Source organism: Rhagoletis zephyria, unplaced genomic scaffold (assembly GCF_001687245.7).
Source record: "Rhagoletis zephyria isolate East Lansing unplaced genomic scaffold, Rhagoletis_zephyria_1.1 Rzeph_scaffold_00180, whole genome shotgun sequence".
In the NCBI taxonomy this organism is placed as follows: Eukaryota; Metazoa; Arthropoda; class Insecta; order Diptera; family Tephritidae; genus Rhagoletis; species Rhagoletis zephyria.
The window spans coordinates 141,320-156,417 of NW_016157264.1; the positions used below are offsets into that span (position 1 = coordinate 141,320).

The 15,098-nt window shown below is 35.3% G+C and overlaps 1 protein-coding gene across 1 annotated transcript in view; it reads right to left on the minus strand.

The window, feature by feature from the left end:
* Dgk (diacyl glycerol kinase 1) overlaps positions 1 to 15,098 on the minus strand; it is a 178,269-nt gene that overhangs the window by 13,105 nt on the left and 150,066 nt on the right. The window contains exon 17 of the mRNA XM_017608996.1: positions 12,070 to 13,323. Coding sequence (XP_017464485.1) covers positions 12,070 to 13,323 — 1,254 coding nt within the window. The remainder of the gene's footprint in view (positions 1 to 12,069; positions 13,324 to 15,098) is intronic.

The window sequence follows — 15,098 nt, forward strand, 5'->3', positions numbered from 1 at the left end:
AAGCAGGGTCGTAGTGAGGAAGCACTTACCGACTTAGTTCAACCATTGGCAGTCACCTAAGTACATTTATTACTATCCCCTTACCATCTCTTTAGCTTAGAGATGTTTTGTGTGTTAGAGTGTTATAAGGGGCACCCCTTTACTTGTTTCTACGTACGAAATAAAGACATCCAGGAAAATTTCAAAACTATAAACAAATTTGAAACAATTTTAATTAAAAAAAACTCAAAAATTTGGTAAAATGTTTACTTGAACCAGAGGAACTTCACATACTATTGAAAATTAATCATGTAAATTCATTAACTCGCCGGGTTGTAGCTGGTCAAAGTAAAAAATTTGTAGAAATTTTACAATTAAAAAAAATTTAATTTTTTCAAACTCTGGTAGCGGCCTCTAAGCTTTTTTTTTAATTTTGAAATAATCGTGGACGTTTTTAATTTGCACGTGGGTGACCAATAATGTTGATAACATAAGGTTAACAACTGTAAGGTGGTACTAAGAGATATAATAATAAAGAATTCGAAAACTTGACTTATGTTTTCCAAGAGTAACTAAGAATTAAGAAAGCTTTTCCAAGAATTGTTTGAAAACCTTGACCTTGACGCGGAGGCTATTAAGTATTTGTTTTTTGGATGCGATGCGCTATCGAGAAGAAGATGGAAGAAACTCATCGTTGGAGATAAACCAGTTGTTTTTGTTGCCATAAAATATAATGACATCGACTATATCTTTAGATTTCAGATCATAACCCAGTACGCCGCTTTCTTACCTAAAAGTTCCAACTGGGTGTGTTACAATTTGCTAATAAGCCATACCTACATACTTACATTGATATATGCAAATTACCTACACATGTGTATGTATGTTTGCCCCTCGTAGCTAAAAGAAGGTAAGTATACACACTTACTGAATGCGAATAAGTACTACCAAATGACAGATAGCAGTCAGGACTAAAGTTGGCTTTTAACGAATGGGCGTCTGTAGCAGACAAAGCAGAGAAGAACGACATATAAGTCGTATAAATAAAAGCGCATTTATAAGAAATGCTTATCTGCTTGAATGTGCATACAAAGAGGCAAAGATTTATGAGATACACAAAGAATTAAAGAGATGCCACATAGAGTAGGGATGGATAGTGGTACAAAATAAAAGAAACGAAAATTTCACCAACTCTCAGTTGGTTGAATAATCTGCAATAAAGGAGCGGTAACACAAAAAATATATGTATATGTATGTATGTATTTGTCAACCAAAAGTTTGTATTGCAACTTGTATAGTATGTTGCGTAGGAGACTGTGCGTATGCAAATATATGCGTATATGTGTATGTGTGTATGCGAATGAATTTTTAACATGCATGTGGTTGAATGAAGCAATCACAGAAAAATGGTTCAGCACATCAGCATCAGTACATCAGTAAGTCGGCCAAATGAAAAACAAACAAAAAGCCTACACGTGCAGCCCACACACACACAAAATGATATAAATGTGCGTTTATAAAAGTATATACATATATACGTACAAACATGTGCGTAAAAAAATCACGTTAAGCTTTCATAAAGTACTAATGGAGCCATCGATTTTGCGGCTTGACGTAGTCGATTGGCGGTTTGACTTTAACAAATGCGGTAAACTTTCTGCCGACAATCAATCGGTCATATAAATACAAGCAAAGATATTGGACATTTCTAAATATGTAGGCACTAGGGTGGTTGACTCAGTTTTTCCAAACCGTCTTTTTGAATATTTTTAGGCCGTTTTTTTTTTTTTTTAATTTTGATATTTCCAATACTCAGTAAACCGGATTTTTACAATTGAAAAAACCGTGTTTTATTCTGTGTTCTAAATATTTGTTTTGTTGAAAATGCATGTAAAATATTTTGTCTTCGAAAAATTCCGTAAAAAATAAAACGAAAATCTTTTACGTTTGTTTTGTTTTGCTGCCCTGATCAGTCAAATCGACCACATGTAGTATTCATTCTCATCATATGGCAGGCTCAAGGAAAGGCCAAGCCCGACGGGTTTTCGCCGTAAGGTGAGGGATGTCAGATGAGCTGATGCGAGTAGAAGTTTTTGCAAATTTTTTTATGTTTTATTTGTTATGTTACGTCGAACTTATTGTCTTATTAATTCCTAAATTAAAGTTATACCTATTTTTAGCGGTCATGTTGTAATTTTGGTCATGATTTCTGTAGATATGTATAATAAAACCGGTTTACCCGTTTTTTTTATTTTTTTGGAAAATACGCTGTTTGCAAAATTTCCAGTTTTCGAAAAAAAGGCGAATAATCGAACAACCTAGTACATATGTACATATATATTTATGTACATAACTGTGCATGTATGTACTATATGTTTATATGAAGTATTTATTGAGCTGTGGTTGCATTTATTGTGACTGCGTAACAATGTGACAGAGAAATCCGACCGTAATAAAATGTTTGTGTCTCAACATTAATGCCTAAAAGGTTGACAACACATCCTTGCTGAATGGGATGCGGTAATAGGACTTTTTGACGCAAAGCGAATGCTGACCCAATATATGTCGTGTGTACTTGTATGCATGTATGTGTGTACGTTTGATTTCTTGTCAACATATGCTCGGATATAGTACAGATGCCCCAGATTGCGTATTGGAAATAAAAAAAATGTTATAAAGCAAATAGCCATTTATAGCAAAAGAAATATTGCTTTTATCCAAATGCTGTGTGAATGCTCGAATTAAATGAGCATTCGAAACAAATTTTGAGTAACTTTTTAATACATTTGGGTAATCAAATTTAAGACGTGTAGAAAGTAAGGGAAAGATTGTATGCGATACTAGCAGCAAACCAAAATTGGTGCTAAAAATATTCTGCATTTTGGGATGAAAAATCGTTTCAGTCAGAACCACGTTTGTTAATTCTCAGCCAGAGGAAGTCTGAAACATTTCGGCTTCCTGATCTTTTATCGTTTGGATGGAATGTNAAAAAAAAAAAAAAAAAAAAAAAAAAAAGTTCGTGTCCTAAGTCTTTCGTTGATTTAATTTGCATAATTATATTTAGTTTCTTTTGATACTATTGAAGGCTATTTGAAACACTATGTTCTCGCTTCAATCCTTCGTGAATAGTTAAGATTTGTTCCCATTTCGTTCTCTGTCAGAAAGTTCTTGAGACGGTAGTTCCCAAATTGTTCTTCGAGAGAAAGTTCCTTGGACTTTTGTTGCCATTTAGTTCATTTAAAAAAAAGTTCCGGAGACTTTTGTTCCCATTTTGTTCTCTTAGAAATGTTTCCAAAGGTGGTCGGTGTTCTAGCCCTGACGAATTTTATAGCAGCCAACACTTGTAGATAACGGTATGGGTGCCATCGTCCCTAAGATTCCCGAGTTGCCGGATGTACCATCAGTCCAGGAATGTGTCTCTATGAATCTTAAGGCTACAATAACGATCACCTCTCTAGCCAATACGTCAAGCGGAGGCAGTTGTAGAATCGTATTAGAGCTTGAGTAGTTAGGTCTCTTCATGCGGCTCATTTTCCTGACCTAGTAATTATTATTTTGAAAACCTTTTTATGTTTGGGAACCATATTTGCTAACCAACAACTTTATTCAGCGATTTAGAAAAATTTTGAAGACAATAACCAGTTACAATTATAACCTTTTTGGATACTGAAAAAAAATTTAAAAGATGGTTTAGATCCATTTGCAGAACCAGATGAGTTTCTTCATACTTTTTCACAGCTGATTGATTGTACTTAGTACAAAAAAAAACAGAAAGATTTATGTTACCTAATTTTCTTGCCTTCAACGCCATTCGAAAAATGGCATTTTAGCTTATCCGCTTTTCCACTTTTGCCTATTTTATTTGACTTTAATGGCGAAAGGGCGAAAGTGCGAAAGGGATGCTTGCCAACGTCAGATCATGCATTAGTGTAAATATACGTATGTACATATGTATTTAGGACAAACTTCAATCTTTAGGTGCTGGTAGCGAATAAATAGACAACATTCATTCACATCTACATACATGTGTACATACAAACATTCCCCAAACAAGCAGAAAAGCATTTAGACGCATTTGTATGCACACACCAGCGCAAATGAGATTGCTCATTTTGTAGTAGCTGCCTTTTTGACGACGTTCACACACAAACACATACATACATACATACATATAAAGATATGCACGAACGCATTACCTCTTTGGTGTATGTGAATCAGTGATTTCGCTGGCCATTTACATTTTGGTCTGGCCGCGCACATTTGGTCACATAAATTCCTATTTGCCGCGAAATGTGTTGATTGTAATCTCGGGCACTTAATGGAGGATGGCAACGATGCCATCACATCACGATTGGTGCACATGCACACATACATACATACATACATGCGTAAGCGCCTAAAACTATGCTACATCGCTTTGGGAGTGGTGTGCGTGTTTTTCTTTTACTGTTATGCGAATGAGAAAAAAAGCTGCTGCTGCTGCTGCTTCGTCTAACGCGTGAATGTTTGTTTGGTTGGGGTAGTATGCGTATGTGTGTATGTGTGTGTGTGTGTGCGCGTACCTCCTAGGAATATGTGAATTTATGCAGAAAATGCGCGCGCTCATTGAAGCATTGCTCTCGTTTTCGTTTTTGTAGCGCTCAACTTTAATAGCTATTTTATATGAGTTTATGTGCGTCAGCCATGGGTGGTAAGCAGCTTAAGTACTCGCCTAAATATATACTCTTACATATGTCTGTTTGTGTGCAGTTTTAGGATTATTGCGGAATTAAAATTAAACTTAGTGCTGGAATGTCAACCGAAGCTGTCAACGGGAAATGGATTAAGAAAGCATAGCGAAGTTGTAATAACATGTACATATGTATTTGTCAATGTATGTATGTAGGTGTGTGTGCGTGCACACTTCCTTGCTGTCATTTCTTGCTGTCAAAATCCACTCTGTGACTAAATGGAATTTAATATCGACTTGGGTGAGATTTCTCTTTAAGGAATAGCGTTGTTATGAAAAACTTGTTTGTTTGAAATTTATATGCACCAACTGAGGCACTAATGTCTATTAGGGGGGTCCCTAAAATTTTGTTGAATCTTATTCAATAATATGCGAAATTTATCAGATTTAAAAACTACATTTTTTGAAGCTTGTTTAAAACTTTGATATTTTCGTGGATGTTTTTATTTTGTGCGTAAAACAAAACAAGGAGGTGCCCCAAGTAAAATTGATATTATTTTTATTAACCACCCTAATATGTATGCATATGCATTTTTATGCGTTTATGCAAGGACGCTTGTATCACAATTTCGCCCAAAAACTTTTGCTTGTCTGACAACACATTTTATTAGTGACAGTCGCCACTAAGCCTCTATTTATGTGTGCACGCAGTCAAGTTAGCTAATATTTGGCAAACGCATGCGCTGTTTTAATAAAATGCATAGCAGAAGTTGAAACTTTTTCAATTTTGCAAAAAGCGTTAAAACAAAAGTTGTTCTGTGTGTCACAAAATGTAAATAAAACCGACATTGAAAATTTGTTTGGGTTTTGTTACTTTTTGTTGAAAACAATTGACCAACTATTTAAAATAGCAACATTCACTATGTTCGACACTGGCCATAACAATTTGCATGCCACCTTTAGTTGCTGCCGCTTAACCTGATTTCCTGGCATGTTAAAGCAGCCTGTCCAACCAAATTAAATGATTTATGCGCTCAAAAGAAGTATTAAAATAGTAGCAATAGTTGCAATGACTATGAAAGGTGGGTGGTAGTTTACACATGGATCTTTAAACCAATATTCGGTAATGTCAAAAAGTACGAGCTGCAAGGAAAAACGGTGAACAGGAATATTAAACACGCCCAAAAGCGCCGTCCGCCATAGCCGAGTGGTTAGTGAAGCGAAATTCCATCTGGTTGGACCAAGGTTCGATCGCTGGCCAGAGCAAAATCCGAAAAGATTTTTTTTTTTTTATACTGGTGACGCCGTTAAAGTACAGGCTAATCGCCCCGATAGCTCTTGGCCATGGTGAAGCTACGTACTAGTGGGCATCGGTGGATGTATTTTGGATTGTTCGGATGCTCCTGTCAATGAGAAAGTTCTGCTGGCGACCAATGAATTGAATATGATTCATTTCTTAAAAACCTTAATTTGCCTTAAATAATTTTAAACTTACAAATTCAATTTGTGCCTTAATTTTCCTTAAAATATTCCTGAAAATTTTCACTTGTAATTGTGTTACGGCAATCTAATGCCTCGGGTAAAGTACACGTGTAACTCTGAAATACGTTGCCGCAATTTAGGCACTTAAACAAAAGCTCAAAGCACAAAAAGCGTAGGCTGTCTCATTGAAGTGTCGCACGAAAGTAGGCAATTGTGCCTTTACATACATAAATGTATGCAAATGTATTGCCTGCCTACCTGTAGGCAGAGAGAAATGCCACAAAACCATGAAATTATGAAAGCATTTAATGATGCCATCTCGTTAAAATTGTTTACCTACATACATTTCTGTGTAAATACTTGCCATATATATTAACATGTTTGCGGTTGCGACGATGCGGCCGTACGTAACCTTGGTATGGTATTACAGTGTTTCTATGTATTTATTAATAATAATCATAATTCCGCAAGTTTATGACGTCTACTACTTAAGCAATGATAGGTAAGTTATGTAATAAGAAAAGTTGTACGGCATGGCCTAATGAGCGCAAATGCAATAATAATAACAATAACAGTAGCATTAAAAGTGACGCCAAAGCGTATAGTAGTCTCAGGGCCGTATGGTAACCTAGACAAAATTAATAGTCCTCGTCGATGTTATGGCAACAGCGGTTTTGCGTGAAACGCATGCAGGGAAGTAAATTAATTAATTTGTAATAAGAATATTTGGAACGATTATGGCATAAAATGGGAAGTTATAACGTAAGTACGTATACAGCATTAACGTGAACCTAACTTGCATAGAAAAAAAAAAAAGTTTTTCCAAAATTCTGGGAACAGCCCACATTTCGTGCGACTTTACCGTATAAATATATATTGACTGTTTGGGTTACGTATGAGGTTTTACCGGTAAATAAAATGCCTTAATTGGGAGTGAATTTTTCTGCTGCTTGTCTCCTTTAAGGTGTTGATGTGTTACGCATGGATCGAGCAGCGCAAGTCCTTGTCAGGGGTTACAACTTGAGTAACCGGGCGATTAATGCTATTTAGCAGCGCGCTAGTATTCCATTTCAAGGCCGAAATTATTGCATTTGAAAGTTAAAAAAGCTTTACAATTCTAAAAAAATCCTAGCCGCCAAGCTATTCGTGAAGCATTTCAAAAATATCCAGAGAAGAGATCTAGAGAAGAAAATAAATATATAAAGTAACTGGAGAAAATAAAGTTCAAGCCTGTCTTGGAATATTCAAATAGTGGGACCTAATTTGTTTAATTAAGGGACTAATTTTCGAACCGACAACCAGCTGTTTTAAAGGGGCGTGTTCTTTAATAGAAAATAAATGGAGTGAGTTGGCCCTCAGTCCGGAAACTTGCCTATTTAAATGTTTTCGAAAAAAAGGCAATATTTTGATCAACTTACTGTCGATGAAGAGCAAACTTGCAGAGGTTTGTTTTCAATAAAAAAAATTTCGTATTTCTTGAGGAAAGAGTGAGGCAACAGGATCAGTTGTCAAAATTCCTTCGACACACACATGAAATAATGCCATTTTTTTCTTGTCCGTTTTTTTGAAAGCTGCATACTGGCCTTTAGTTGTAAAAGGCCTGATAATATGAAAGTTTTAACCGTTCCATATTTAAATTGGGACACCACTTGTATCAACTCACGTTGAGCGAACGTTTAATACATTCAAGGTTTTTCTTCGCAAAAATCGAACGCAAATGCTGCCAGAAAACTTTAAAATGCATCTTGTGGTTCAATGTTGTTCAAATAGTAAAAGATTCAAAGTCAAAATTTTTCATATAATGAAACTAGTTCATAGTTTTTCTTTTTATTTGTAAAATACATAAACATTTCTGGAATAAATGTAACTTTTGATTATTTTTCGGTTTTTGTCGATTTTTAGTGCCCTATTTTGCCTTTTCTGCGATTTCTAGTTCTAGTTTCCTGCCTTTCGCTATTTTGCCTTTTATTTATAGGTTTTTAGATCCTAAAAGTTCGTTCCCTGATGATTATACCCGACGTGCTTTACTGCGCCTTTAAAGCATTTTTGTGTTGTTTGATACCTGTATTACAATATTTCATTTATTTTATCAATTTAGTTAAAATCCACTTTTCCACCAGGTGGCCACCCTCCTTAAAAATATTTTCGGCAGTAAGCCTTCCTCTTCAGTTTGATACCCATATTGCAATATTTAACTTATCTTTTATCAATTAAATAAAATTAAATTAAAATTTTTAAACATGTGGCAACTTCCCCAAAAAAATTATTTCGTAGGTAAGCCTTCTTAAACCTCTTTGTCTCGATAGCCATATTGCAATATTTTCTTTATATTATCAATTTATTTAAACTGCATTTTTCAACCAGGTGGCAACTCTCTAATTAAAATATTTTCTTTTTGTTGCAGCAATGCATCTAGATGCTCTAGGAATATTTCGGCATCAAAAAGAAAATTTTGAAAAAAATGCCGCTTACGTTATTTTGAATAAACAGTAGGAATTTTGATATCCGATTTAAGCTCAGTAAATATTTTTTTGAAATTAAAAAAACATTGTTGGAAAAATTTAAAGCAGCCCCTATTTTTATTTCGATAGATTCGGACATTAATTCCAGTAGACAGTCTATTATATCTAACCAGTCGCACTCGCAGCCACAATCCAACTACATAATTAGTCGTAATTTCTAGTAAAAATTTTCACTCAAACCTAAACACATACACATGCATACATACAATGCATATGCAAGTAAGTACTTAATAAATGTTCATAAAGGGTACATCATAAATTTTCTTGCTACAAATATGTATTTCAAGCGTAAAGGATAACAACACAGCTGTATAGAAAAAGTTGGCAGAAACAAATAAATCCGCTTAAGTGAAAGCAGCAGAAGTAATGCTTATAAAAAGCTTCACAAAGAGGGGGAAAAATATAAAAAAAAGAAGTTAAAAAAATACCACACCAAGTAATGGAGAAGCACTAAAAGTCGGACGGATTAGTGGCTTTGCCGTAAATTGTTGAGAAATAAATACGCTCGACCTTTAGTCGGTCGCCAATTGTTGGTTGTTGTAAGGTCTCATAGCATAGTGTCAACGAATATAAATCATGGGAAAAGGACAAGCCGTTACGGTTTATCTTCGCCTAATACCCCTCAGTCAGAAGAGTAGCCTACACAAACAGTAAAGAAGTGTTTATTATTGTTATATGTACTTACTCGTATGTATGTATTCGCACACGGAAACCTATACGTAGCTGAGAGCGTAGACATATATTTTTCAACATTCATTTAAGTATGACTAAACAAATTGTCTGTGTGAGAAAAATGTCGTTCGCAACCAGTTGTAGAAAGTTTTTTTTTTTTCTAAATTTTACGCTAAGGCGCAGATGTCCTGTTTAACCCGACAGAAGCGTGATGTATGAGGTTATGATTCGATGCATTGTACATATAGACAGAGTGAGAACTGATTAAAGCTAATTGGGGGCTTTTGGAAAATAAGAACAATAAATCAATTTTACATACTGTCACTAAATTCGAAAACAGTTTGTGCTTTCAAGTGAGGTGAACAAAACGATGTGTCAACAGTTTGTGCGAACAAATTTTAAAGTCGACTTTAATTTTTCAGTTTTAAGCCAAATTTTTATAAACATCTACTCTGTGTAATATTTATAAGGCAACCCGTTATGGAGAATCGTTTTCTGAAAAGACACTCATACAGGAATAAAATCTTAGCTTGTTAATTGTTAGTAAATATTCGGAGTAAAATGAAGTCTTAGAGAATTTACATACATGTTAAAAATATAGTCAATAACTTAAATATTGCGACAAAAATTGTTTACACATTGATAATTCGAAAATCCGATCTAAGCACAGATAATAAAATTATTATATTAAAAACAATATTTAACGCTATGATGCTTTATGCTTGTCCTGGTTGGGGAAATTGTGTCAGAATGTATATTAAAAAACTTCAAATTTGTCAAAATAAGCTCTTGAAAATGATATTGAGGCTACTGTGGTATTTCTCAACCATAAAACTTCACAGCATCTCTAATGTGAGCCTAATAGAAGATCATGAAAATAACCGAAAGATTTCAGTTACTCTGTGGCATGTCTGATTAATGCTTTCCTATCACTTAATATTACATAAAAAGACAACTTAGAATAAGTTTATTATGGTTTTATAAATACAATTGAACATACTTGGGTGTTTAACAAATTAACATCTTACTTCACCTTAAAATAACTCAACCCACACAAACTCACCACACCACACTTGGAGTCACCACAACTGATCCTACCACATCTAATTTCACTAAACCTTAACTCATCACACCCGCTCTCACCACACCGCACCTAAGCTCACCATGCGCCAATTTGGGAACTATATCGGGATTTTAGCGATTCTCGGGACTAAATCAAGATTTTCAAGACTATTTCGGAATTCTCGGGACTTTTAAGGGATTTTCCAGCATACTGCGAGATTCCCGGGACTATTTCGTGACATGTGCGACTATTTCGGAATTTTCGTTATATTATCGATCTTGATATGGATTTATGTATTTACAGATATACTTATCGACACTTTTATCGATATATTCATCGACATTTTTATCGATACGATATGATAATCGATATTTGTATTGATATATTTATCGATATATATATATTTACTCTCGAAAAACATTTATATCTTTAAAATAAGATCATTACAACATAGATATAACCCCCATACAACTGATTGTTCAGATATGAGCAGTTACAGACACGAAAATTTGCCATCCAGAATTTTGGAGGAGCAAATATTGGTTAGCCGGTAAATCCTAATAAATTCTTAAAAATGACAAACACATGCATTGATATCGTTATCGTGGTGTAAACTGTTAAAAAAGATCTGCATATTTATCGACGTAGCTATATTCGTCAACATGGACATCGATATGATTACCAAATTTTTATCAATTAGTTTTTCGATATTATTATCGATATACTTATAAAGTACGTGCCTGAACTTGTATTATCAGGCTTGATTATCATCTACGCATTTGTCTGTATTGAAATCCTTCAATTTTTAACCGGAACATTTACAAAGTTTATTAAAAAAATTGCTCTTTAACAATTATTTTATGATTTTTATTTAATTACTCCTTAAATAACCGTTATTTCCGAATTTTGTAAATAATAGCTATTTTTGATTTTTAAATTATATGTCTTACATAACAGTTATCGAAGACTTATTTATAAAAGTCACAAATAAAAATCAGTCACTGACCTTCATTTTTTAGATCATACTTATAAAAGTCATTTGCATAAGTCGTAGTAAATTTTTGTTTAAATGTTAACGACTTTTATACGAATGATTTAAAAATAAAAGTCGGTGACTGATTTATATTGATGACTTTTAAAAGTAAAAGCCACTGTCTGATTTTTAATGATGACTTTTTTAAGTAAAAGTCTTCAATAACTGTTATCTAAGACATATAATATAAAAATCAAAAATAATTGTTATTTTCGATTTATAATATAAAAATCAAAAATAATTGTTATTTTTTTTTAATTTTGCTTAAAAATTGCAAATAAATTTTTTTTTTAAATTTGAGTCTCGGTGATAAAAGAAATCAATTGGTATCTATCACTTAGTTGTAGAACATTTCCTTCATGGTGAATTTTTCCTTGACAGTTTCAACAATCGGTCCCTGATTTTAGAACATCGTACGGTTCTTTAATTCACGTAACTTTTCTTCTTACCGATTTTTTCAGGCAGACTGTAGGTGTGTTTTTGGTTCAATTCCACTGGTACATAAACACAAGGAGTACATCGTTCAGAGTAAAATTGTACTAATTTCTTTCTTTTCGACACCTCAGCCTACAATTATGTTTACCTGGTAGACACGCCCTAAATACGTACATACATACGCAAATGAAAAAAAAAACAAAATCGCACTTACCACACCAACCGAAAAGTAGTTGTTGATGATGTTGTAGGGCACTGTGCAATCTTTTTCCGGCTGCACTTTGATTTGCTTCGGCAAACAAGTCGATGCCTGACTTTTAGCTGCTGATGCGCCGTCCATCGTTGTTGCAGAATCTGCAAATGCTGTTGGAGATAGAGGCGCTGCAACAGCCTCATCCGCCTCTTTGGCAGCGGGTGAATGCGTGGGAGAACACTCAACGGGTAAGAATGGCGTTGTAGGGGATAAAGGCGTTGTTGGCACTATAGCTGAAGTGGCCGCGGCCGTGGCTGCCGTTGCTGTGGCTGCAGCTGAACACTCAACATCGTTGCTAATGTAACTAGTAGGGTTTGTGTTAGTGTTGGCAGTGGCGCTGATGCTGATGCCACTGCTGCTGGTAGCTTCTGGGGGGGCTGATGTGCAGTGTGCAGTGCCATCTACCGGTATTGATATGCTTTTGCTGCTTGCTGGTCTTTGCAATTGTTGCTCTTGCTGCCCACTAGCTGCTGCTTGCTCTGCCGCCATCCCGCTTTGGTCTTTCTGCACGCTGTCAGCGTTGTTTGGAATGTCTGTTGGCGCATTGGTTGCATGCATTGAATTGAGCTCATCGAATGCCACAACACTATTGTTGCTTTTATCGCTGTTATTTTCATTGTTATTGGTACTGTTATTGTTATTTTTGTCGCCAACATTATCATCATCATTACCAGCAGCTGCACTAACACCATCACTTTTAGCCGTTTCCGGCATTTGTGGTACGCCAGGTGATTGTAGGTCTTCTGATTGCGATTTTTCGTGATTTTCACTCTGTCGTTCTTGCTCCTCTTGCTGCTGCTGCTGCTGCTTTTGTTGTTTAATAATCGTGCTGGTGCTGCTGCAACTGCTGCTGCTATTACTGAGTGTGGCGAGTATGCGTTTCGTTTCGAATGTCGACATTGATATGCTTTTGGTTGCGCGCCCAGTGCCACCGTTGCTATCATCGCCAGCATCAGCACCACCTCCAGCGCCGTCACAGCAGCCACCCGTCGTCGTCGTCGCCGCCTCTGTGGCATATTCAGTGGCTGTGGTAATCGACGAACTCATAGATGATGTTGACGCCATTGTGGACATGTGCTCTTGCCTGGTGCTGCATATATTCGTACAAACGCTGGTGCTGCGATGAATCTCCTCGAATTTTTCGAAAAGCGCCTTCTCGACCACAACACTTTGTGATAGCTCAATCACTTTCTGCATATTCGAGTGAAGCGTGACCTGTGTGTGTGGAAAAGCGGTAAAATATATACATATTGTACATACATATACGTGTATATGTAAACAAGGGTGTATGAAAATGTTATGCTGAATGAAGTGGATCTCAAAAACAATTTGGGGAAAATTGTGCGGGCGAGGTACAAATAAAGAAGCGCGGGTTTGTTGAATGTTGAATGATGAAATGTAAATTAAATAATTTTGAGAACTAAAAAAAAAATAACAGCAAAATAATAACCGCTTGTATGTTGTATATGACAAGACTGAGACAAAGTAGCCTGGGTATTAATGCACTACAAGCAATTGCCTGGTATTCTTCTTAAATTTACTACTAAAGCTTTGTATCCAGTTCACAAGAAAACACACAAGAAATATTTTTCATTCCTTATACCAAAAAAAGAAACTTTTGTAGGCCTGTATTTTTTCGATTATTTTGGCAGAAGTCTTAAAGTAATTAACTCCTATGGGAAAATAGTACCGATTTATTTTTTGTATAGAGTCTCATGCATATACATACATATGTACATATGAGACAGTCTTTGTCAGCGGAAGCCCTCATTCACGCCAAAATTGGTTTAGGTAAAAATACTCGGCAAGGTCTTAAAATTTTAGTAAAAATAAATGCTTTTTAATGCCGAGTGGCTTTTTTTCAAAATTCATAATGGCGGATCAAATACGACAGCTAATTAAAAACATTTCTTTGGATTCACTTTGAAATTGTTACTCCGGTGTTTTTGGTGTCGCTGATCACCAATCCGGTGTTCCTTTTCAAAATTAGCGACCCTAAAAACCCTCGAGTGAACAAGTTTCAGAAGGATTCGAGTAAGTTTTGAAAAATTATCCGTCATATTGGGTCCGTCATTTTGAAATTAAAACAAAAGTAATACCCAAAAAGCACACGAGTAAAAATTTTGAAGTGAATCCGATGATCGTTTTAATTAAATTAAATTAATTTGAATTAATTATTAAAATTTTAAGACCTTGACAGGTTTTTTTTTCTAGAAAAATTTTGGCTAGTAGGGGGCATACGTTGACAGAGAAGGCCTGATATTTACATATATCACATATGTAAGTCATCATTTTCAGATTCAGATTCTGAGGAAGACCCTTCCCTGCGTCATTTAAAAAAAAATTTGGTCTGAGATGCTATGAACTCACCGGAAAAGCGAAGTACATAGGTGGTTAGGTTAGGCTAGATTATGAGGGCGCAGTTGGATTAATAATATTAATTCAATATGCTGAAATTCTGTTCCGTGATATCTTTTAAAATTGGTAGAGGAGAAAAATAGGAACAAGAGAATAGAAACGTTTATGGTAGGATCGCGCACCTCACAATGCAGGTGTTAGCTCTATGAGCTGACTAAACCACTACCTGTCCAGGAGCAGCTCACCTGTGGACAACGAAGACCCCACATTCCCACTATTCTTCTCAAGTGAGTCATATCTTGCTAGATCATTCGCCATACAGATTCAAGGATTCATGGAGTTAAATAATATACTAACATCAGCACTTGTATGCCTACCGACGCCTAGGAAGGCTGCATGTCAATCATAATCAAGCCAGAGGCCAAAATTTCGCGTATTAATGCGTGTTTTCTTCTCTTCAGTGAATTTTATATTTTATGACACATTTTTAATTGGTTTCTGTTACCTTTAGTTTTACTCCATGTAGCGAGTATATATATATATATATACAATTCAAGAGCTCATATAATAGTTTCTATGTACTTTGTCTCATAACGCATATACACTTTCTAAGCTTACTTATGTACTCATTT